At 39.8% G+C, this 26,595-nt stretch overlaps 1 protein-coding gene across 2 annotated transcripts in view; it reads left to right on the top strand.

Moving 5' to 3' along the window:
* Positions 1-1,574: 1,574 nt before the first annotated feature.
* The window catches only part of GABRG2 (gamma-aminobutyric acid type A receptor gamma2 subunit), an 89,566-nt gene continuing 64,545 nt past the window's right edge, over positions 1,575-26,595 (top strand). The window contains exon 1 of one of the 2 annotated variants that reach the window (XM_024211912.2): positions 1,575-1,687. In XM_024211912.2, coding sequence (XP_024067680.1) covers positions 1,590-1,687 — 98 coding nt within the window. In that variant the 5' untranslated portion in view covers positions 1,575-1,589. The remainder of the gene's footprint in view (positions 1,688-26,595) is intronic. The other variant, XM_024211911.2, reaches the window with a different exon arrangement.

Below are 26,595 nucleotides of genomic sequence, written 5' to 3'. Positions count from 1 at the left end.
TTTTTGAGGCACCATAGCATGAGGCTACATCAGGGTCAGGATATTTGTATGCACTCAGAGTGGCTAAACTTGTTATCTATTTATGTAGTCATATTTGGGGGAGTTAGAAGCAAAATTGGCTTCGAGAGGTTGGACCTGGGTTTTTGAGGCTTTGTTGCAACAAAATGTGTCAATATCTATAATTTTAGATACACTTGGATTATCTAGATTTATTCTCTTTTTAGCAGTGGGATTTGGGGGGATGGGGCTAGAAACTGACATTTTCCAGCAGGATCCAGATGCTAGATCTAAGTATTTTGGCTGGTACTAAGATCCAGAAGTTTTTGCTACATCTCAACTTGTTCTCCATTTAAGAAATGGAATTATCCTGATTTTGGTTGTTGTTGTGTATCCAATATGGGCATCTAGACTTGTTCTCTATTTAGGCAGTGGAATTTGGGGCCAAAACTTGGTAGGATCTGGCAGAATCCAGGTGCTAGATTGGGATTTGTATGGCATTCTTGCACTGGGATATATTGTGGTCTCAATTTGTGTGTGTGCGTGGCAAAAAGCATCTAGACTTATTGTCTCTTTGGGCATTGGAATTTGGGTGGCTGGGAACACAAATTGGCAGGATCTGGCAAGGTCCAGCTTTTACACACACTCATTGTTCTCACCCTATCCATTTAGTCTTATTTTAGGGCATTTCCTGCATCTGTCTAGTCTGATTTTATTAGGGGGAGGGGAGATCAGATCCCTGCGAATTCTCCCTAATCCTATCACACACTAAACCACCTCATTCATAGCAACTCCACCAATACTGCCTTCCCCATTTCCTGAGTTACTTAGCAACAACCATCCCTCCCCTCTTCCCCCCCCCCACCATCCATCCTTTCTATTTTTTACCCTTTGCAATAACGATTTGCAGGCTGTTAAAAGCAATGAGGATGCTCTGCATCGTAGGGGAAGCTTTTTCTTTCAACCTTCCTTTCTGTACTTGCCAGATCCTTCTTGCCTCCAAAATGAAAACCTGGGCTGCCTGCATATGTGTAATCAAAGGTTAAAAAGCACCTCTGCTGACACCACGCATGTGTTAATCTGTGCTGCAGCAGTGTGCATCATTTCCACTTTGACCTCAGAGTTAATCTGCATTCAGGCAGAAGCTCCGTTGCTTTATTCTTTCCCCCCCTCTTTTACCCTCCCCCCTCCTTTCCCTTTCTCCTGTGCTGATGGATTGTGTTGTCTGTGTACCGGTGTCTGTGTGAGTATGTGCTTGTGTGTGAGTGTGTTTCTCCTTACCTTGCCTGCTTTTCTTGTGTGTGTCCTCCCTCTCTCCCACCCTTTTTCTCCCAGTTTTATTATTTCTCTAGATTTGGAAGCTGCTGCCTAAGCTGACTTTTTTTTATTGTAGCTGCAAAAGGCTTGGGCAGATTTAATTTCTGCCCCCTCTGAATATTAATTCCTGCAGCTGGGTGCAATGTATCATCCCACTGACGGGACCTGGTAGGGGGGGTGGGGTGGGAACCACCAACAAAATAAAAATAAAGAAGGAAAGGGACGGATCCATCTGCAACCAAGAGGAAAAGGGAAAGGGGGGGAGAAAAAGAGAGATGAGTCCTCCAAATCCAACAAGCCTGGGGAGCTCGAATCCTGCATTTTCTCTCAAAATGATGGTGTGGGCACTTGTGCTTCTCTCCCTCATCCAGTGGTAAGATGTGCTTTTCTGCTTGTTTGCTGGGGGTTGTGGGTTGGGGGGGGGACGAAGATACCGTTTGCAAATGCACAGAGCTGTTGTGAGAATGCTGAAGGTTTAGAGAGTAGCATTGCCTCCATCGATCTCCTTTGCTGCTGGGATCTTGCTATGTTTTATTGGCTTTACAATTCTTGCATTGAGAGGAATGGGGAGGCTAAGTGAAGGGTGGTACACGCGTGATTTTTGTGTGGAATTTGATGCCATGTTAAGGAAGCCTTTTCTCTTTGGTTTAAGGTTTGCTACAGTGCATGGAGTTATAATATAGCCGTGTTTTGTGGGCAGATTCTCACTGTATTCATCCTTGCTTCTTCCTAAGCAGTCACATCATGGCTGTGCTTGGGCTTGTGTGTCTCCAAGACCCTATATTTACATTTCTGCAGTACCAGGGTAATGAAACCAGTACAAGGAATCAGGACCAAGGACAGAGATCCACTTCCGTATGCAAACCTCGCTGGCTTGAGGAAGCCAGGACAGATCTGCATTTTTGTTATTGATGGTATTTGGAACTGAGGCAGTCAGCATTGGGATGTAGTATCAGGGTGTATGTTATCCATATAGTCACTCGTGTTAGGCAAATGTTTACACTGGCATGATAACCGGTGTATTCCTCACACATAGATACTGACGTGTACAGTACTGAAGACCTATGCTTGCTGTGTGTGTCTGTTGCAAACATAAATGGTAATAGAAAACAAATATCTTAGTAATAGAAGAAAAAAAGAGGGAGTGTGTGTATAGGGGAGATTTAAAGGGGGGGGGGTCAGTATTGCTGCATTGCAAAGCATTATGCTGAACCAGGCATTCTTGTAAAAACTGTGAACTGTGCATTTAACAGGTTAGGTGACAAAGTATCATTGCATTGCAAAGTACCTGGCTGTTCATGGCCTGATAGAATATTCGCCACAGTCACACAAGGGCTCCTTTCTTTCATGTATAAATGCAAGTAGTATCCCTTCCCCTTTATATTTTTAATAATATTGAAAAACAGATGGGCTCCTGTTTCACATGTACTTTCTTTTTTCACCCCCACCCCCCCATGTGTACTGCCATATTGAAAGCAGGCTCTCATGATTTTAAATAGAAATCAGACTGAGCAGTTCCACTGGTTGGATTTTTCTTTCCTAGGCAGAAAAGCCATTGGTTTTCTCTGTGTAGGGAAACAAAAAAAAAATAATGTTATTTGCTGTAAGACTGAGCTTCACACAATCCCAGGTGGAAAGTAAAATAACTAGAAATAGAGCAAAGGTGTAATAGTGATGTGAAGCGTGATGAGCCCACGAGGAAAAGCATTTTGTTTATTTGTAGGGAAGGATGTGTAAAGTCTCTTTGATTTCTTAAATAGCGTTTTACTATTACCATGAATAAAGCAATGGAAAATGAACCTTTACAGCAATTAAAATTAAGAAACACCCTGAATAAATGTTGAGGCCTTCTTTTGAGGTGACCGTGTCTTTGTTTATATCCTTCCATGTGTGTCTTTCTTTTTCTTTACTGGAAAATGCGCACAGTTTACATACACACAGGGTTCCCGACTATGTTATCATCTTTCTTCAAGTAAAATAAAACCAGAACATTTTTTTTAACTCTCTTTTACCCATTCCTTTGCTCTTGCTGGTGGATTTTCTGAACCCATGTTATTGGAGATGAATTTCCTAATGAACTTTTAAAAGACTAAATAAAACTCTTCGAAATGTGAATTCATGATTTTAAATTACATCTGAAGACCCACCAAAAAGTGCTGTGTTTTGCTAATAACCAGTTGGTATTCAAAATGGTCCCGTCCTCTCATTGACCTCCTATTCTAGAGAGTAAATAACAGAGACATCTTAACTTTGATATTTGAGTACATTAGTATTTGAAAAATAAAGGTGATAATCACTTCATTAAAATCTGTCAGCATAAAAGAGTAACTTTAATTCTAAATATAATTTAAGAAAGTTCGTTACTTCTATTGTGGAGATAATGTTCCTATTAAAACATTAGTCTTGAAGGCACGTGGAGACATAGTCCTCAGTACCAGTTATTCATAATAAGATGTGTGTAAATGTGTAAGTATTTGTCTGGCACTCTAGTGACATTAACAACTCATCAGACATATTTTTTTGTCTGTTATTGCTTTATGTAGCTTTTGTTTTGAAACACTGAACCACTTGGAGATTATATTTCAGTTCAGCTAAGAATTTAAATAAGTTATGAATGTAACACACATGAACAGGCTTATTGACTTCAGTGGAACTGTAAAGTTAAATAAGTGTAAGTATTTGCAGGATCTACCCAAAATAATTAAGTACACAGAAAATATAGCAAAAAAAAAAAAAAAATCTCATGAGGGTATTTCTTACATGAAGGCAAATAGCTGCATAAAACAACTTGTGTGAATTGAAATTTCACTTGTTGCACTTTGTGGGCACTTAAAAGCTTTAAGAGAGACTTTTAGAATAATAAAGTAAGTTAAAGTTATTGGGTGAAATTCCAGCCCCATTGACTTCAATGGGACCAGGAGTTCATTCATTGTCTCAAAACAAATGTGATACAACACTGGACTACTTTTTTTCACAACATCTATTAGTTTAGATTTTTTTTTGCACTGCCACAAAGCACATTCTTATGACCCTGCACACTAATGTGTTAAGATATGCTTGTATACAGTTTCATGACATTCATAATTGTATTGCATATACAGTTTGTCCTCTCACATACACCTGTTTTACAGGAGTGGAACTCCATTGACTTAAGTAGAGTTACTTTCCAGTAGTGAAAGTGAGACAAGAATCAGGCTCAGTGTTCATATTTCATATCAAATTTGTGCACTAAAATATTTGTTTTTGTAAATTTTTAAAAATGCTGATACTTGATGTCAAATAGAACTGCTATGGTCACCAAAATTAACTGCACTCTAGCTCTAGAAAGTTAAATAGATTAACACATGACTTATTTGATGTTCTGACAATAATTACATATTTGTTCCAGAGAGACACCATACTGATGAGCACAAATGTTTAATTAAACTCCTTGCACATGCAACTACAAGCCAATGTACATCTAATTACTGCAGCTATTGTTTGTGAATAAGTTTGCTCACTAATTTAGCCCCTTATTCTGTTTGCATATTGTTCATGAGTAGCTTTTGAATTCTTTCACTATTCTTAGTTGTTGTAGAAATTGTTCATCTGAACAAATCTCAGAGTATTGGTCATTTGTGAAATGCTGGACTTTGTCTATTCACTTTTTTTATTTGTGGTGTCAGATTGCTCACCTCATTACATGGTAATATTTCTGCTCTGTAACTGGCTAAAGCAGGAAAATAAATGCTTAGTAGCAAATAATGAACAATGAACAACAAATATTCATCATGTATTAGCACAAAAATACTCTTGTTCACATGTGAATATGGATATTCATATGAACATGTTTCTCAAACATTAATATAAACAAAAACACATGCAATGTGCGTATATAGGAAGTAAAAATGGGTGTGATTATTGTGGAACTGAACAGTCATTCAGAAACTGAGTAAATATTGCTGAACTTTGGTTTTGCAGTATTCACAGAGCTGTTCTTATTATGTGTTAGATTCTGATACTCTCACAAATACCAACTAGCACTTTATTAATTAAAGGTCCTACTGAAGTCAATGGGACCATTCCTGGAGTAAGGTGCTACTCAGCAGGAGCAGGATATCAAGCTATGGCCCCATGACAAGGCACAGGATGACTCTTACTAACATAAAAAACAGCAGTGTAAGAAATGTCATGTTGTAAATGGCTACAGGAAAATGGAATTGATTTTTTTGTTAAACAATGTAGCTTTTAGTATTGTAATTGTTTAGATTATTGTGAAGCTTGGGGTTCTGACTGTCCTGGATACTGAAGTGTTAGTGCCAACAAAGTTGGTACAGCACAGGAAGAGTAAGTGTGAGCTTCCCCACCCAAGAAGTATTCCAGAGTTCGGGGACAGTGACAGAGCATACCTGAGTTCAGGTGTTGTTTAGCTCTTCATGCCCATTCTTCCTTGGCCCTTCTGCTAAGACTTCCGGCAAGGGTTCTAGTTTGTGTAAATTATGGTGTTAGTTTGTGATGTGGTTACCAGACCAATAGGAACTGGAACTAGGAACAGCCTCTATTTATCAAACTTAGACCACCAAACTGACCTGAGCTGTATTTGAAACATTAATAGGGAGTTGAAAGTCCCACCAAGATCCCTTTATCAATAACTTCATATATCTTAAAAGATTATAGATGACCCATGGAAGGACTCTAGTCTCCTGCTGGCAAGTGTATAAGGGATTTGAAAAACAAGATAAGCCCTTTTAGTAACTTCAGCTTTAGCAACTACATTACTTGTCCATACCTTTCAAGCTAAATTGCTTTTCGGGTACTCCAAATTACATTGGTGAAAAAGTAAAATGATGCTGGAAAGTCTTTCACAGAGAGCCTTAATCTCTCAAACTCTGAGAGGGAAGAAGTGTTTCATAAAAAAAGAAAAGTTTGATGTACAATTTGATGTTTACACAGCAACAAACAGCATTTCCAGGATATTAGAATATAAACAAATCTACTCTTTTTATTGTTCTTAGGTGATGTTTCTTATATGGTTCATATTACACCTGTGCTCCACAGACTCCACAACCTTCCAGCTTGTTTCTGGATTCATTTTAAGCTGCTGATTCTGGTGTAGCGGGCCCTGTGTTACTTTGGTTCCTTTTCTGCTTATACTCCATCCCAGCAGTTGAGACATACAGAGATATTCTTCTCACAATTCTCAGACTTGAATTCAGTGGACGGAAGAGGGTTCTCAAAGGAGTGGCTAGAGGTAGGAATTCACATACTTCTGGGCAGAGAAAGCTCATCCCAAGTGTGTGAGTCCCACAGCAATTAAATCCTAGACAAGCCCCTGCTTATGCCTCCGTGTCCAGCAAACAAGGGCTGGTGGCCTCCAGAGCTGATACAGCTTAAGCTAAAGATAGGGCTGTAACAAACTCATATCCTCCGCAGATTGGGCACAGAGGAAGACACGCAACACACCAACTACTGTAATATATACACTCCTTGGGCTTTATGTGTTTGCTTTTGTTTCATATTGCTACATTTCATATCCCTACCTATGTGCACAGGTACTATGGTGATGAGAGTCATGAGTTCTTAGATAGACAGTGTATTGTGGTCTGTATTAAAGCAACAAGAGTTTGTATTTAACAATCCAATTATTCCTTTAGTAAACATTATTTAACACAGTAACTAGAGTCTGCTGCAGTCTGAATTTCTCTGCTCTCTCCCGGTAGTAAGAACCATTGTCTCACACAATAGAGAATGATCATAGGTCTCTGGAGATGCACCCAGGATTCTTACACAACAGCGGCTCCAGACAGACAGACCATGGTTAAAAGTGAGAGTGGCAGTAGAGAGTGCCTGAGTAGCTATTCCTAGCAGGATGGGAGATAAAGGAGTGTGGAGTTGTGATTTGAAAATAAATACCGTATATAAAATAAATTGTTCACCTAGGCATTATTTGAGATCATTCAACTTTCATGTCAGGTCGACTAGACAGTACAGCATATTTTATAGACATTTATTCCATTACTAGTTCCTTTTAACACAGATAGTGGGAATTGATTGCCCAGTTCCCATTTATTTCTAATGACAAATGGACATCCTTATCCACCAGGTGACTGAAAATCTGCAATGGATACCATGGACCCAGTTCTCTCCTCACACTGGTGCTATACCCATTGACGTCAGTGGGATCTCACAAGTATAACTGAGAGGAGAATTTGGACAATATAGTATAATTTCTTATAGCTAAAGACGTTTTCATAAATGGGAACTTGGAAATAACATTAAGATACACTATAGATGGATGAAAATATGTAACCATAATACATTACATTGGACAAAGCATTTTCCTCAACATTTAAAAAAAAAACAAAAAAACACGTATACTTAAACCTTACTTTCTTTCTTTCACTCATTGTAGAAAGCTCTTAGTTTCTAGGCCAGAGAAATGATTTGGCAGATATGCTGCCTTCTAGAGTGAAATTCACTCCCGGACAGAGGGCCAGCCTAATGACTATCAGCTACTTAAATTCCACTTTTGCTAACAAAGCAGGTCTTAAATGGGACTTAAGTGATGCATACATCTTGTTTTGCCCTCTGGAGAGGAGAGAATATCTCCACTTAAGTGCAGAACTTGCATTCTCTGAGTGAAAATTGCAAACATGGACTGTGAACAATATGTGGTGTTAATAAAGAAAGAGATGCATGCTTATTTCTAAACAAAATATTCGAACAACAGGTCTAGTCTTGCCCCCAAAGAAATTAGTGGTTAACCTCCCAGTGACTTTCCAGGGAACAGGATTTGTGCTCATGGACTCAGATTCAGAAGTGATTTGTAAATTAGTATAAAATTGCTCCCTTACACTTATTTATATTTCCTTAGATCTAATTACATCCATTTGCTGAGGTGAGGGGGGATATAAGAGAGTCTACATTCTTGTAATTTATATGCTGAAGACCCAGAAGAATGCACAAGAAGTTGTAAGATAAGATACTTCCAGCAACACTCTGTAACTTGTTTTTCTTACTATGCTCCTTTGTTTTGACCCCTTGGCACATGAGTTACAGCATGTCAGATTCACTGCGACAAATTCAGATGTGATATAAGGTGTGAACTGGAGGAATAAGTTACAAGTTGTGCATGTGAATCTAAATGTAACTAAGAACCTGCTCCAGCAAATCACTGGAACTCAGGAAACCTGGATTATATTCCTAGTTCTGCCACTGACCTGTAAAATGGGGATAATGATACTGACCTCCTTCGTAAAACTCTTTGAATATTACTATTTATTATTGTTATTATTTATTATATTCTTAACTATAAGTCAACGAGACTTAAAGTTAAGTTTATGCTTCCATGCTATACTGGATCAGTCCTTAGACACATTTAGAATCACACACACAATTTTAAAGTTAATGGGACAGATTTTGAAGTCAATGGGATTAATTACATGCTTAATGTGCAGGATGAGATTCCATTTTTGCTGTATCATGACACAAGTAACAAATTAAATATAAGAGAGTTTAAGTAACTCCAAGGGGGTCTAAATTGGGGGTAACATGTACATTGGTGGTGTCAGAAGGTGTAAGTTACATCAATTTTAAATCCCTCTAAACTTAATTACTCATTTAGGTGAACTTCTGGCTCCACTGAAGTGAATAGGAGCTTTGCCAGTAGGTCCAGGATTTCACCAATGATGTCCAAAAGTAACTTGCCTCAGATTTATTGCTCAAATCAAAATACAATTAGCCAGAAGCTGGAGGCTCTGTCTTCTTTGAAAATGAGAAAATAATATTGTTGACTTTTCAGGACACTATAGTAAGCAGTAAGATACTAAATCAGTAAGTGCAATCTTTTCCTTTGAGGGGAGAGTGATTATCTATATCTAGCTATATAAAGCCTACCACATTTCTGACCAATTCGGAAAATATAGAAATATAAGTAATGCAGGAAAAAAGAGCATTTGAGGCCATTTGGGGCCATTTTTAAAGTTCTCTGCTCAAAGACACAAGCGTGTTCTAATTGGCGGAGAAAGTAAACAAAGAAAACAGAGACGGTGTTGGTAAGTTGTAAACCGTTTGTCACTAGAGTCTATAACTTGGGAGTGTGGTAAAAATAGAAGATGGATCATCATGTATCAGTGATCATTTATTTATTTGGTTGTTTTTTTAGAAAGCATAAGAAAAGAGCATTTGGGCACCCTTGACTACCTTTTTAAAATGTACCAAATAAATAAACAGACTTGTCAATTTCCCAAGATTAAATCAAGTAAGACAGTGATAGGATAAGCATAATAGAAATTAACCAACCTCACAAAAACATAGGTGATTAGCACACTTACCTGAGGTTTTATAGGAGTCTCTGTTGGAATTGTTTCTGTTATGTGATGTGTATTTTCAAAGAGATGGCAAAGGTGAATAGAACTTGAAATAGGCACCTTTTTATATCAAAATAATAAGTAAATTATGTATATGAGTAAATAGACAATGCATGTATGTGCAAATTTGATATTTCCATATGTACATAGCCACTTAGGTGTTTTGAAGGCATATATATAGTGGCTATTTGGACATAAGTCAGGCATGTCCAAATGAAAGTACATGCCTAAGTGTGAAAATCTGGCCTTTATCTAAGAAAAGTAAATATTACTTTTAAGTAAGGCATTATAATCTATTTTATATATGGACAATGTAAAACTAAGGACTCTATTTATACACATGGAAGGGAGAGGAAACCCCTAAGAATGACAAGGAGAATTGGGAACATTTGAAATTAATATTGGGGGGGAAAGATAATTTTTACGTTTGACTTAGGCCTGTTTATATGAAATTGCTAATCTTGTATGAAGTTGTGATTTTTTATTGGACCTCATCTTGGAATTCAGTGCAAATCCTTGAGTTGAAAGGCTGGCAATTCGCTGAGCCATTTATCTTCTTAACCTTTATGAACTTTCCATGCTTTACAGAAGAAATATCTATGGTAGTGTAAACCTATGTAGAGAAACACATTTTAAAGGGCATCTCATGCTTACCCTAAATAACCCCTCGGAAATAATACAGTGTTTCTTAGGAATCAGTAGAAAATCAGAACATGAATGTTTTTTCTCAATAATCATTCAATGTTATATTTTTGTAACATAAATAGCATGTTCTGGTCATATGAGGCTTTTGTTAATCTGCATCAGGATATCTTCAGAAATAAACGGATGTCTGTGCACCCTGGCAGATTGAGGATTAACTACTAAATTGCATTTCCAGTTGACCGATCCTTTAGCAAAATGTTCCTTATAAAATCTTGCAAACAATGAGAGAGAGGCAGAGCATAATTAATGGAGGGTTTTATATATATAAGAAAACCTCATTAAGACATAAGCAGAATTTTATAAGAATTACTGTTGTACTTCTAGGGCCCTGGTTCATTGTGCTGCACATATCTGACAAAGAGATGTGTCAAAGTAAGTGTGTAAGTCAAAGTAAACATAAGTTATTTCCATTTTTATACTTCTGTGGGTTCCCGTCATGAAAAAAGTGGGGTAATTCATTTTTGGGAGCTCTTTAGAAAAAGAGGTGCTATCTTCCAAAAAGAAAGAAATGATAAAGGTCCAAATCCCTTCCTATGCATGGTAACTTGCAGAAGCAGTGCAACAAAAGGGAGCAAAAAGAGTATCTGGGTCTGGAGGAGATGTTGGTGCTGGTCGGAGGCAATTGTTCATTCTCTTCTCACCTTCCTTTTCCTCTAATCTTCTCCCCATTTTCACTTCCCTCCTTAGCTCTCACTCTCCCTTTGCCACACTTATTACATCTCTCTATTAAATATACTAATAGTTTTATCTCTCCATCTTGTTCTTTTTTGTCCCTATCCAACTCTGACACAACCCAGTGTTCCCCTGTTCTACAAAAAAGGTGAGAATAAGTATGGCCACCAGCTGGTAGTCTAGGTCAGTAGCCACCTGCATATCATGGTATTGCAGGGGTACCACTTGTAGGCTCAGAACTTGCAGCAATGCCCAGTTGGATCTGATTCTATGTGCGGGGAAAGCCTGGTTAGAATGAGAAGAGGTTTCTTGAAGGGCAGGGTGGCAGCACTATTGTAAGATAACTCTGGGGTTGGGTGGGGGGCTTAGGTGCATGTCACACTGACCTGACTGTCAAGGTCAACAGCTCAGTTTACCAGTGGAGCTTTCCAATGGCCACTGCTATTATTAATTATTATTATTATTATTTATGTATTATTTATTTATTTATACAATGTGCTTTCCAAACAGTTAAGAAGGATAGTCCCTGCTTTAAGGAGCTCACAATCTAAAGACTAACAAGTAGACAGAGGTCAGGGGAAGGGTAATTACAACAGACAGTGCATATACAAGTCAACTTGCAGACAGTAATAGCAAGTCTTTAAGAAGGACTTAAATGTATACAAAGAAGGGCCTTGCGGATGAACCTGGAGAGACTGTGCCATGCATAGAAGGCTGCAAGGAAGAAGGAATGGAGGTGATCTGAGAAGGGAAGCATTATGCAGAGCTTTGTATTTGGTGACAAGAAGCCTACATTTGATACTTTATTGAACAGGAAGCCAATGAACAGATTCAGAAGGGGGAGTTACATGATCAGACCTGTGGGCAAGGAATATGAGGTTAGCAACAGCATTTTGTATGGATGGAAATGTGTGTGTTTGTGAGGCCAAAGAGCAGGACATTACAGCAATCAAGGAGGATTATAACAATGCTTCAAATGAGAGATCTGTCTATGGGGATGGAGACAAAAGGATGTATCTCGGAGATGTTGCGGAGGAAGAAGTGGCAAGTTTGGAAATGACCTGGATCTCTGGAGCTATGGAGAGGGAGGAATCAAAAATAAAACCCTAAGTGGGTCTGAGTGATGGGGAGGATGGTGATGTTTTAAGAGTGACAGAAGAGGAGGGAAGAAGAGAATGTTTGGGATGGAAGATAAGGCTTCTCCGCTGGGTTTATGAAAAACAGAACAAAACTGGTTTCTGTTTAAAAATCCACACATGAACAGACTGCAGATACATGGCTACCATATTCATTTCTCTATAAACATGAAAACCGTGATTTTCATTCCGATTGACTAGGAGCATTGTGGACCAGAATCAGGGTGGGGTTGTGGGTTTTTTTTGTTTTTACTTTTTTTGTGAGGGATGGAACAGAAATCACTATTTTTTGGAGGGGATGTAGTAGTAGGAAGAAGGAAGGTTGTCTGGGCGAGGGATATAATAAGGTTGCATTGGGTAATGCCAAAAGTGACTACACTCAGCATGTATCAGAGGGGTAGCCGTGTTAGTCTGAATCTGTAAAAAGCAACAGAGGGTCCTGTGGCACCTTTGAGACTAACAGAAGTATTGGGAGCATAAGCTTTCGTGGGTAAGAACCTCACTTCTTCAGATGCAAGACTCAGCATGAAAGCCCCATTGTGCTTTGTGCTGGACAAACACAGAGATATGGTTCCTGCCTCAAAAAGCTTACAATGAACATTACCTTAACACAGTTATTTTTTCTTTTCATTTCCCTTCTTTTTGAAGAAAAGGCTAAAATTCCTGATTACGCTGCTGTAAGGATTTTAGGCATTACTTGTGGCTAAAATGCCTTAAGATCCACCTTAATAAATAAACCTTCCTTTGTAAGTCCTTACTGCAGCACATCAGATTAAATCACTTTAAATCCTTAGGGACAAATATTCCTGCTCCACGCAAATCAAGACTAAACAGGCTCTATGCAGGGTATCAAAAAAGGGTTGATGGGGCAGGGGGAAATCCTCCTCACAACCTGATGGTTTGGCACAGACCAGCTGTTCAGCCACAATAGGACATTCCAATCATAGAACCAACAAAGTGCCTCATTTCTCACCCGGGGACCATCATTAGAGGAGAAGTCAGTGTTAAAGCCTGATCAATCGCTGAAGTCCTTGGACAGACTTCCACTGACTTCAAACACAGTTGAATCAAGACCCTAATGCCCATTCATTCCTTGGCATCCTGATGAGACTGTAAATGTGTTTGCCAGTTAACGAAGAATATGGCATTTTGTTATTTTGAATAGGAAAGCTTATGTTGAACTAATTCAAGATAGGCTAGTAGTATCAGATGCTAACAACTCTTCATCACTACCTAGTCTAGATTTGAATCTCTGACCATCCATGATTCAGGTTTGTGGTAGCCATTTGTGGTGACTAAAATGGGGGCTCTCCGTGAGTTCTGTCATTAGCTGTATAACAGGGCCAGTCCCTCTGTGGCTGTCTAGGAAACCTGCCTTCTTCACGGTCACTATGGATGATAGGGGAACATTTGTTCTGTATCTGAAGAAGGGAATTAACAATAAAATTATGTCTGACTGAGCTAGTATTAGGTTTGCATTCATCTCTTCAATAATAGAGTGAGATCATTAGGAGAGGGCTGTACTGTCATTAGCCAAGGAGGGCAGTGTGAAGTCTTGGAAGCACTGCTTTCCACTCTACTTCTCGCTCCTTCCTTCCCTTGCCATGTTTCCCAGTAGGGAAAGACAGTTCAGCAGTGACTCAGATATCATGTTAGGTAGAACTACTGCAAGCTTTAAAGGGGAACATTCCAAATAGAACATTATTTGAAACAATATTTGAAAATGTAGAAAAACATCCACAAATATTTATAACAAATTTAACTTGATATTCTATTATTGTTTAACACTGCAATTAAAACTGTGATTAATTGTGACTATTTTTTAATGTAGTTAGTTTGTTTTTGTTCATCACTTGAGTTAATTGCGATTAATTGAGAGTCCTACAGGAAAGTCAATTCAACTTCCTTGATGATTGGCTTGTAGAAAGGGTTTGTTAATATCAACCTGTGGGGGTATATTGAAGCTTAATGAATGAATGTTTGTGGACATGCTTTGATATCTCTACTGCAAGGTGCTCTACAAATAGGAAGGCCTACTAAATAATATTTGTAAAGTTCAGTGAATAATTTTAAATGTGTCCACTGTATACTTTATTTGAAAAATATAGTTCAACTGACCAAATACACAGGAAGTGGCACTGCAGATCTGCACCACCCTGAGGGGAACACTTATATTTTGGAGGCAGAATGAGCATCCTGGAGCTCTCTCATTGCCCTGATTTGTAGGAGGGAGCACAGTCTGCTATACCGCTTTGAGCCATGCAGCTTTCTCCCAGCATGAAGATCCACTCTCAGAAAGGGTGAAGCCATTGCTCTGCCTAATCTCAGCCACTACCACTCTCCTTTGGGCAAGTTGCTCTCAATGCAGAGCATCCCAGTAGCAGATCTTGAGCTCCCCACTTGCAGCTGACCCTTATGTATGCCAGGCAAGGGAAAGGGGAGGGAAAGTTGGCTCCTTCCTTGCATAGCCTTTCAAACTACTTGCAGAATAAGGTGCTACTTTGTGGAAATATAGGTGGGAGAATTGGGCCCTGAGTAACCATATCTGCATTTATATAAAGTGCACTGATGGTTCTTATCCAGATGCCATAAAGGGCTTACTGCCCACACAGTCACAGATCAGTGATTGACATCCTTTTCTATTAGGTCATCATGGATACCAAGTAACCAAGTACATCCGAGATCCATGATAACCACAACACAGGCAATGTTATTAGAGTAAATAAGAAACAAGTGTCTACACATGCCTATATTTATAAAGCATATTTTCCCACTCATCAACACAAAGTTACTTAAATACCATTTGTCTTCTTAAAGTATCACACATCATCATTGTGATCAGGACTAAACTCCACATCCGCCTCTGCACATTCTGTTTCCTCAAGCATGAGGGCAAACAGGGCCGTGCCGTACATGATATAAATTGGTTTATAGGCACATGAGTTACTATATACTGTGTATTCAAAATGTAGTGAAATCAAATGTATTTTAGAAAAGAATTCAAATAGCTCAGGCTTTGTTCATTTGAACTTTTATGAATGATTTAACATCATGATGAGTTAATAAGTGAGTTGTGCACCAAACAGCCTTCTCTCTTCATTCAGATCCCTCCTCAAGAATCCTTCTTCTGAGAAGTATTTCAATCAAAATCCTTCCATGAACTGAAAGGAACAAGAAATGAGACTAAAATAAACAAACAAGCCCCCTCTGCACTGCTTTTTTAATCATACCTCAGGATCCTTGCTCATCTGAAGCTTGCTTGAGCTTTTAGGCTCAGCCTTCAGTATGAGATGTCATGTAGGAGCAACACCCAAGGAGGAGCTCTGGGATGGAATTGTGATTCATTCTTACAGACAATTATTCATGTGCTCTGAAGTAAGTTACTTCTTCCCTTTTAAAGGTGCTTCCCTCCTTGTACCTGGCCAGCTACACTATCCGGTGTATAAGGAGGCTGTTGTCTTGGTTCCAACCCCAACAGTCCACTTTCCCATGGAGGGAGTGTTGGGTGTGCAGCCCCTGCTCTCCTCCCGTGGCACCCAAGCCACAATGGGAACACCCAAATGCAACCATGTAAGGAGATGAGGAGACCTTGTCTCCTCTGACTCCTATGTGCTCTTTGTGTAGGGCTACAGAAAATCTAGTCCCTGGTTCCTATGTCTGCATTATATTATCATTCCAGTTTGGACTGTATGTTACCTGGTGCAGTCAACTATCATGATAGCACCCAAGAAATATAAATAATCCTCAGTTTATAAGATTTTTTTTAAAAACATTGATTTACACAGAATATGCAGAAAGTCTATTTTCCCCCTATGGAAAACTGTTTTTTGTTAACCTGCCAATAACTGAACCTCTTACCACATACCTCACAGGGTTCTTATTAAGGTTCTTAGCTGATCAGGGCCTTGCCAAACAGCTGATTGGAGGCACCGCCAAACCACTGATTGGATGTACCGACAATCAGCTGTTTGGCAGCTGGGGGAGGTGCTTGGAGGAAGGTAGAGAGCAGAGAGCAGGCAGGAGCCTCAGGGAGGGGATGGATCAGGGGCGGGAACAGGTGGAGTGAGGGTGGGGCCTCAGAAGAGGGGGTGGAGTGGGGGCGGGGCCTCAGGGCAGAGCGGGGGTGGAGCACCCCAGGGGAAAAGAAAAACTCAGCACCTATGCATTTGGCTAATAAATTGGGTAACTAATCCATTGTGAAATCAGCAGCAGGAAGATTTTTCCTTCTCAACTGTCCTTCCAATAATTTATAATATTTATCACAGTGCTTGTCATCCACAGATCACAAAGCATTATAATACAGCAAATAAATGGAAGAGCCTGAGTCCCATTCCAATAACCTATACTCTGGTCAGTATTACCAGCCCGTGAGGCATGGAAGATGAGAATGTATGAAATTCAGAAGGCATTTACATTTTAACATTTAGATTATTTTTTTAGTTTTACTCATTTTTAACATCACATTTATAGCCCCAAAATGGGATTCTAAACATGAAAAAATGTTTGGTTAGAGTCTATGCAACAAGTAGTGATTATCCCAGGAAGAGTCATAGGCCAGGCCTTGGAATGAGGCACCTTTGAGTATGTCTATGCTGCAATAAAAAACCCAGGCCACTGAGTGTCCCAGACTGGGTTAATTGATTAGGGCTCATGGGACTTGGGCTGTAGGGCTAAAAATTCCAATGTAGACATTTGGGCTTGAGCTGGAGTCTGGGCTTTGAGATCCCCATGTCCTGGTCAGATTTCCAAGCCTGGGCTCCAGACCGAGCTCAAATGTGTGCACTGCAATTTTTAGCTCTGCTGGATCCCCCTATGGTTGGGGGTCCACTGGGAAATTATCCAAAGACAATAGGTAATTTGTATTAGAAAGGGGATTTTATCTAATATGGAAATGTAAAGCCTGAGGTTTCGTCATAGGGTGACCAGGTGTCCCGATTTTATAGGGACAGTCCCGATATTTGGGACTTTGTCTTATATAGGCGCCTATTACCTCCCAACCCCATCCTGATTTTTCACAATTGCTATCTGGTCACCCTATTTTGTCATTATATTTATTTTCTGGGTAACTTGTATATGCTTGCTTTCCCTTACTAGTTCATATTTGAATCTGATTTTTCTATTAAATAAAATTATTTTTACACCAAGCAGGTCTCTTTTGTGCAAACGGTGTGGAGTCTAGGGGACAGAGTAAGCTGGTATTTGGGTGACTGGTTTCACAACTTTGGGGGTGATGAACCAGAGGAGAAAAGTCCATGTGTCTGGCAGGAAAGAACTCAGGAAGGACGGATTTGTGGAGACTCAGGACCAGAAGAGCTGTTGGTGTTACCCTGTAAGGAATAACTAGGTTGGTGGAAGCCAGGGTGAGACCTTGTGCTTGTGGATAGGCTAGGGGTGTCGAGGATCTGAGCTATAGAAGCTCAGTATTCAAGGTTACAGGGCAGGTGGTGACAGAACCCATTCCTGGTCTGGATGATCTACAGAATGTCACACCATGAAAGCTCAGCATTGGGAGCTATGCCAGTCAGGCTGAAGGTATCTCCAGTTTGGCACACAGAATTAGGGGCATTCAAAGTTAAACACCACTTCTGAAAGTGTTGATCTCAAAAACTGCAAATACCCATATTTAAGGATCATAATTTTCCTAGGGTCATGACTGTATGCTTAGCTATAGGCAAACACTTTGGAATAAAGTAAGAATTTAAAGTGAAAAGGTTACCCACACTTATTTCTCCTCTTGTTCATTTCCATACATACATACATTCCATACATACCTCTATTTGGTTGTTGGGTTTAGTGTGCGTGTGAAGGGTGATAGCGGTGGCCTGTGATATCCAGGAGCTCAGACTAGATCAGGGATCGGCAACCTTTGGCACATGGCCATCAGGGAAAGTTGCTGGCAGTCTCGGACAGTTTGTTTACCTGCAGCGTCCGCAGGTTCGGCCGATCGCAGCTCCCACTGGCTGCGATTCGCCTTTCCAAGCCAATGGGGGCTGCGGGTAGCAGCGCGGGCTGGGCCACCTCTTCCCGTGGGAGCTGTGGTCAACCAAACCTGCGGACACTGCAAGTAAACAAACTGTCCCAGCCCAACAGTGACTTTCCCTGACGGGCCGCGTGCCAAAGGTTGCCGATATCTGAACTAGATGATTTAGTGGTCTCTTCGGGCTTAAAACTCTACGACTCTATTCTTCCTTTTTCTGGCCAAATGGAAATCAAACCTGGTGACGTATTGCAAAAAAGGCTGCTTTTGTGTTTTTGCCACTTAAATAAGCACATTAGAAAAACAAAGCAAAAAACCTGAGGAAGGTGGGTAAATTATATAATTTCCAGGAAATAGAATATGAGAAAACTTTCTTATAAAATGTTCAGCTCAGTTTGAATCCTATAATAAACAGAAATAATCATCTGATATTGTGGGTGCTTGTATGAATCACTTGTTCACTTTTATGAATCCATCAGATTCTGTAAAGGTACAAATGTTTTTGCAGCTCACTGAATATTTAAACCTCTCCTCATAGAGATGCTTCAATAAAAGCTATGCTAGCCGGTGAGAAGTGTGTACAGCAAGTAAGGAATGGGGTACCTGTCAGGGAGTCCTGCATTGCAAGATAATTCAACATTGGCTACATGTATAAGTTCATCTGGACAGAACTGGAGAATGAAAGCCCTTTTTTTATCACAGTCCTCAACATCAACTCCCTCAACCAGTGCACCTCAGCTTTTTACTGGTGATACCTCTTTTGGATGGGATGCTGCATTTCATGGTACATTCCCATTTAACCTTTGACCTCTCTGCTGAGATTGCCAGCAATGGTGTCCATTCCCAGTAATTTGGCAACAATTGAGGAACTGGCCAGAAGCCACCAGCCCATTTCATTACTTTCAGTCACTACCAGTCTGGACTAGATTTGAACCAATAGCATAGACATGAAAGACACCAAAGCCTAGTACAATCCTTTGAGCCATTCAGCTCTCTTTATGTCTCCTTTCCATCTCAATGAATACACAACAAATCACAGCTTACAATAAAATGAAATATGTATTGACACAGCACTTTTCACATGTATTCCCAAGGGGATTTATAAAAAGTAATCCCAGGAACTATTATAGAAAGCAAACAAAACTTTGAATTCTGCATTTTGAACCTCAGTTGAATCCACATATGTGGAACATAGCTGGTTAAATCCCAGCTACTGAGGGACTTACATTTATCATGTGGTTAACAAGAAGTTGCTTATCTGAGAGAATGTCTTGGGGGTGGACACAGAATGACTGAAAGATAAACCAGTCCTTTGTGAGTAACAGCTTTATAGTGACTAATAAAGTCTTGAATGTCATGCAGTATTTTAGCAGGAGTCGCTGAAGAGATTTAACAACAGTTGTGTTAGGCTACAGATGGCTGAATAGTGCCAGTGAGGTTGAATGACTGTCAGAAGACCTGTAGAACCCAAAGCATGGTCTATGTTCATAGGTTGTGAGATGACAGACATTGCCATATTCAGGAGAAATCCATAGGGATATTCACTGTAACCAAGTAAAGCTGCAAGTTTCAATATGTAAGTAAACTTCAGATGTGTCTTAACCATGATCCTGGTACATTTGAAATCCAGGACACATCTCTGAAGAGGCTTCCAGGCTTCTTCCTTGATTTAAGAGTCTTCTGCTGTGACTAGCCCTCTGGGTTCCTCTAACTCTGGTTAGTTTCAGGAAGATTATTCAGTGATTTTTGTGGGTTTGAACCCCATTTAATTGCAAATAATGTTCCTGTTCTCAGACTGGAAATAAGGTGTAAATTTTTAACAGCAAGACTAATTAACCACTGGAACAATTTACTAAGGGTGGTGGTGGATTCTCCATCACTGATCATTTTTAAATCGAGATAGGATTTAAAAAAAAAAAGGTATTCTAAAGGAATTATTTAGGGGAAGTTCTATGGCCTGTGTTGTACAGGAGGTCAGACCAGATGATCACAATGGCCCCTTCTGTCGTTAGAATCTATGTATCTATTATTAAATTGTGAGTCTTGCAATATTTGTTGTTTTCTATTTAAGGCTCCAGTGCCTCAAGCCATAGGATGACATAAATCATGAGTCATAAGTGAGTTTCAAGTATCAGAGGGGTAGCCGTGTTAGTCTGAATCTGTAAAAAGCAACAGAGGGTCCTGTGGCACCTTTAAAACTAACAGAAGTATTGGAGCATAAGCTTTCGTGGGTGAATGCCCACTTCATCAGACGCAAGCCAGGCCCCAATACTTCTGTTAGTCTTAAAGGTGCCATAAGTGAGTTTATAACCTTCATGGTAATAATCTTCATGGTAGAGAAAAGCTTGAAAATGTATGCCTCAAAAACTTGAAAACTGGAAGGTAAATATATATATATTGGAAATCTCGTGCATTTTAAGCCAATCTTGTGAGCTTTTGAGGGCATACTTCATAATTTTTGAACACTTCGGGTAGTCAATACTGTCTTAATCCGCCCCAGAAGAGTCACATTATTTATTAATATTAGTTCAGTGATTTGACTAAAAGCTCCTTTGTCTTTTAATATAAGGAGAGAAATCATATTTAGGAGCCAAATAAAATCCTTATCTAACAGAACAACCCCAGTTACATGAGTAACTCTGAAGTTTAATTCCTCTTACTCTTGAACATGATTTTCTTAAAAATATGAATTTATTAATTCAGATGAGGACCATGCAATATCAAGGAAATACAGTGTGGCTGCTTTAAGATCCCTGCAGACTATGGTAAAATTGCAATGTTAAATGTACTAAATCTTGCAGCAGTCAACACAATTAAATCAAGGATTGCTTCATATGCTATAATCATATAAATGTTAAATAAATGAAGTGAAACATTTTGATGCTTGTTGTGGATATCCATATCTGAAGAAAGAGCAATGACAGGGCCAACTAACAGCTCAGATACAACACTGATGAGCACAATTTAACAGACAGACAGACAGACAAGATATATAGACAGACAAATAAGACAGAAATTCCCATCATTTTTGTTTCCCTTAGCATTTTTTTCTGACAATTGTTCATAGTTCTTTGTATTGAACTACAGTTGGGGGGCCTCTAGTAATTTATCTTTTGTCTGTTTCAACAGCATTTACTACTGTTAGACATCTTGAGTTTCAATCTGATTATTTAATTATAAATCTGCAAAGTTCAATAATATTTTTGTTGAATATTTAAATCATTTGAACGGTTCAGGCTATGACACTTTGCTCGCTGGGTGTCATATCCCTGGAAAATATACCATAGAGAACAGTTGTACTTTGGCAGAGATGTTGAACTATATGCACCATCTTTTCCCTCTTTAATTTTTATGATTTTAGGATTCTATTAATCAATTTGCTCATCACCCTTTTATCTCGGCAGCAATAAAGGAACAGACATTAATTTCTTTCCCAATAATTACTTGTTAGATTTACAAGATTTGTGCTAATATTTTTTCCCCCTGAGACAGTAATGGCTTCTTTGTTTTAAGTTCATATCCTGCTTTTCCTAGAAGAAACAATGTGGGTGACATATGTGTGTGTGTTACCTTGGGAATTAGCTAGTTGCTTCTGGAAAAATTAATTGATTTCTATGCTAGTGTGACTGATTGGAGTATGTAACTGTTGTTGGTTAAAAATTCATGGAATAAAGAAACTATTAGCTGTGTGTAGTGTAATGTGTTGTAATTGCAGGATGTCACATGCTTATGTGGTGAATGTGATCACAGCCCAAGCAATAATGGGGAAAAAAAGCCATTCACAGATTCATAGAATTATTCTTCTAAAGGGGGGAGAATTAGAAAAAATACATATACTGTGTTTTGGGGATCCGATTTTTATTTCAATAGAATTATACCACTGTAAAACTGGAGTACTCGAGTTGTAAATCAGATCAGCTACTTCGATATACCCTTCCATGTTGCTGTCTAGATAAGTCTCATTTGCAGACAGACTATGATACCTTTACTGACAATCATTAGTACCTAAGTCCTATATAGCTTTACCAGCAAACTCTTCTAATATGGACACAGCTTGTACCAGGAAAAAAAAGTGCTTCTGCTAGTATAACTCATACCAGTTCCCTGAATAAAACAAGCTATGCTGGCGAAAGCACTTTTTTGCAGGTTTAACCGCTTCTACCTTGTGGCTTTTGCCAGAATAAAAATACTGTAAAAAAATCACACCCAAGACTAACATTACTATACCTTCAAAAGTTTTGAGCATTGGCCTGTCTGTATTCTGCAAGTAGTTCCATTGATTTCAATGGAGCTACATACTGAGTTAGCTCTTTGGGACAGGGACCATCCTTTGGTTACGTGACTGTATAGTTCCAAACGACAATTGGGTTGGAGCCTCAAGACACGACTGTAGAAATTGTGTTGGTAATAATAATAAAGAATTAAGGGTAGTGCGGGAAACATTGTCCATTGGTTAAAGCACTAGCCTAGGACTTAAAGATTATTGGAGACTCAGTGTAGAAGTGGTCGCTATCTATGTACCTAAGATAGAAGGATCGAATGTTTTGACCCATGATTTTATGTAAACATATATTCCATTTTAATTGAGTTAGATTTACATAGACTATGATTTGCAATCAACCAGAAATGATACGACAGTGACTATATCTCCAGAGATACTGTAACCTCCTGCAAATACTCCAGTCTCCACAGTGTCTCATGCCTTACTGTATCCGCAATGGGAACATGGAAAATGTCCTTCACTCTGAATGAGCACGTTATCATTATGAATAATGTATGACAGACAGATTGGGATAATTTTTTTTTTACGTATCAGAGAATGAGTTTAGCTTGACTGTGTTTACTTGCATTCATTAAGTTAAATAGTATTACGAAGGAAGAGAGCAATCCTTTAGTGTGAGGGAGAAAACAGCAGTGCTTTTAGTGGAAGATTTACTGTATGTGTGAATAGAATAACTGCCTGCTGCAGGTTCTATGGCTTGGCTTTTATGGCCTTTTTGGTATAAAAGATTAGATTGTGAACAAACAACCACCACCAACAACCAAACAAAACATATTCTAGTAGATTTGAATTAATTAGTCGGTGACTGTCCAGGACTGTTCCAGGTTTTTTGTTCAGGCACAACATGACCACTCAGATTTCTGTTTGCAAGAAGTAATGTACGTAGCTGACAGTTTCCTCAAGGGGAGATCAACTCCTGTTTGAAATTTATTTTAATGGGAAACTTTGACATGGCCAAAGAATCAAGGGACAGAGCTACAGCTGGTCTAAATCAGTATATCTCAGCTGAAGACACTGAAGTTATGCAGATTTACACCAGCTGAGTATCTGGCCCCAGGTTTGAATGTTGAGGCTACGTGTGGGCCATTACAGCTGGAGAGAAGTGAGTGGCATTCTATTCTACCTCCTGAAACACCAACCAAATTGTTTGCTAAATGCCAGATTGTGAACCCTTTACTCCCATCAATGAACAGTTGTTTCCATAACTTCAGTGGGATTACCTGCACGATTAATTGATCACTAGTAGAAGTATGTGGTCAACAATCTGTCCCTAGATTTAGATTTCAAAAATACTATTGTTGATCATGATAATATAGAAATCAGAAAGAGTGCAGCTTGATTTTCACATGCTAGGTGTAGCTGTCCAAGAAATTGTGGGTCTGATTCACCTCTCAATTATATTAATTTGTCTCTGATTTGGATAATTTTGACTTGATTAGAGTTACTCCAAATAAACTTCAAACAGAAGTTGATCTCCCCTTGAGGAAACTGCCAGCTACATACATTACTCTTTGCAAACAGAAACCTGAATAGTCATAGATTAAATGAGGGCTAGCAAAAAGGCAATCCAAAAGTGTAATGATGGGCATTGTATAAGAAACTAAATAAATCATGATAGTATAGAAATAGATAATTAGGCCTGTTATGTTGAATTGTGAACCAAACAAACTCAACTCCAAAATCTCTAAGGGAGAATATATTTAAGACATTGAAATGTCATTTTTGAGGTCACTTCTTGTACCTTAACCTCATTTAAAGTAGTGGCAAAATATTAGGAGCAGGAGCAGATACACAATGAGGATGTGCATTCCCATTCTTCGTATTTATTTAAAGAGTAGCATATGAGCACACTGGCCATGTCTGTTAGTACTGAGTTGCACTACGAGTGTCTCCCTAGACAGCCAAGAGAAGAGGAGGAGGAAAGTATCCCCTCCCAAGAGCTGAGGAGCTGCTCTTCACAGGCTGCATCAACCCACTGACTGAATAAAGTAACTCCCCATAGCACCACACAACCCCACCATGGGAGCAGGATACTTTGGAAGGGATGATCCTTTAACCCTGCTATCCTCCACTCTTGTGCACTGAGGAAGAGCACATGTCAAAGGAACTGGGCTTTGTGCTAGTTAAGGGCTGCAAACCTCATCTGCTTGCACAAGAGAACCATCTATACCATCAAAGGGCTTCCATAACTAGGGATATAGAGACTACATTTGCCCTCCTGAGAATAGTGATCACCAGAAGTGTGAACAGTTGGTATTGCAATAAATATAGAGGACTGGATCCTCAGCTGGTATTAAAAGCAGGATGCATATGCGCAGGAACTAGGGGTGCAGGGAATGCTGCAGCACCCCAGGTTTTATGTGGCCCCGCTGGCCCTGTGCCCAGGATTCCACTCCCCAGCCTGGTGCATGGGGCTCCGCGCCAGGGCCCAGCTCCCGGGACCCTGTGCCCAGGACTCTGGTCCCTGGCCCTGCACTCGGGCTCGGGTTCTGGCTGCCAGACCCGCTTCCCAGCCGCTGGTCCCGCGCCCAGGGTCCCACTCCTGGGGCTCTGTTCCCAGGGTCCTGGCCACCGGTCCCACATCCGGCGCTCTGCTGCTGGCACTGCACACAGGGTCCTGGCTGCGTGGCTCCACTTCTGGCCCCATGCCTGCCCTCAGACTTTGCCCAATTACCCCTGTCCGGCCCCACCTTTCAGCACCCCCACTATTAAAAGGGTTCCGGCGCCACTGGCAGGATGTCATGGTATATGAAGAAAATTATGACTTAATTGGTATTACAGAGACTTAGTGAGACAACTCACCTGACTGGAGTACCAACATGGAGGAATACAGCTTGTTCCAGAAGGATAGGTATGGGAAAAAAGGAGGAGGTGTTGCGCTGTAAGTCAAGAATGTATACACTTGCTCTGAGGTCCAAGAGGAAGTGAGCAACAGACCTACTGAGAGTCTCTGGGTGAGGATAAAAAGGGAAAAGAATAGTAGTGATGTTATGGTGGGAGTCTCTTGTAGATCACCAAATCAGGAAGAGGAAGTAGATGAGTCATTCTACAAGCACGTAACAAGATTAGCTAACAGATGAGGTAATATACCTACATAATATACCTGGACTTCAGCAAGGATTTTGACACAATCCCACATGACATTCTGATAAGTAAACTGGAGAAATGCAGGCTCAGAGGAACTACCATTAAGTGGATACATAACTGGTTAAACAACCACAAAGAATAACTAATAATGGAATGATGTCAGATTGGAGAGAGGTCTCAAGTGGGGTTCCACAGGGATCTGTTCTTGGGTCTGGTGTTGTTTAACTTCTATAATGCCATACCTGATGTAGAAACAGAGAGCATACTGATCAAATTTGCAGATGACACAAAGCTGGGGGGAGAGGGTTGCCAACACTTTGGAGGATAGAGCTAAACTTCAGAGGGACCCTGATAAATTGGAGAAATGGGCTATAGAAAACAAAATGAAATTCAACAAAGACAAATGTAAGGTGCTACACTTAGGGAAGAAAAACAAATGCACAAATACAGAATGAGGGCAAACTGGCTTGGCAGCAGCACTGCTGAGAAGGATCTGGGAGTTGGGGTAGATCACAATCGCAACATGAGTCAGCAATGCAATGCTGTTGCAAAAGAAGGAAATGCGATTTTAGGTTGCATTAATAGAGGCATAGCATGCAAGTCATGGGAGGTGATAGTACCATGGGACTCAGCACTGGTTAGGGTTCAGCTGGAGTAATGTGTCCAATTTTGGTCCATGCATGTAGAAAAAAACTGGAAAGGATCCAGAGGCAAGCGACAAAGATGATCAAAGTGATGGAATGCAAGCCACATCGGCAAAGTCTGAAAGAATTGGGTATGTTTAAGTTTGGAAAAGAGGAGATTAAGAGGGGGAAATGATAGCGGTCTTCAAATACTTGAAAAGCTGCCATAAAAAAAGATGGAGAAAAGTTGTTCTTTTATGACAGAGGGCAGGACTAGAGGCAATGGATTCAAACTACATCATAGCAGATTTAGATTAAATCTCAGGAAAAACTTCCTAACTGTAAGAACAGTAGGACAATGGACCAGACTGGCTAGGGAGCTTGTGGTAGCTCCTTCACTGGAGATTTTGAAAAGGAGCTGGGAGAGCCATCTGTCTTGGATGGTTAGCCA

This window comes from Terrapene carolina, unplaced genomic scaffold (assembly GCF_002925995.2).
Source record: "Terrapene carolina triunguis isolate 2854851 unplaced genomic scaffold, T_m_triunguis-2.0 Scaffold838, whole genome shotgun sequence".
Taxonomy (NCBI): domain Eukaryota; kingdom Metazoa; phylum Chordata; order Testudines; family Emydidae; genus Terrapene; species Terrapene triunguis.
Note: the sequence above shows the minus strand (reverse complement) of the source record. Positions and strands in the feature narration are given on the sequence as shown.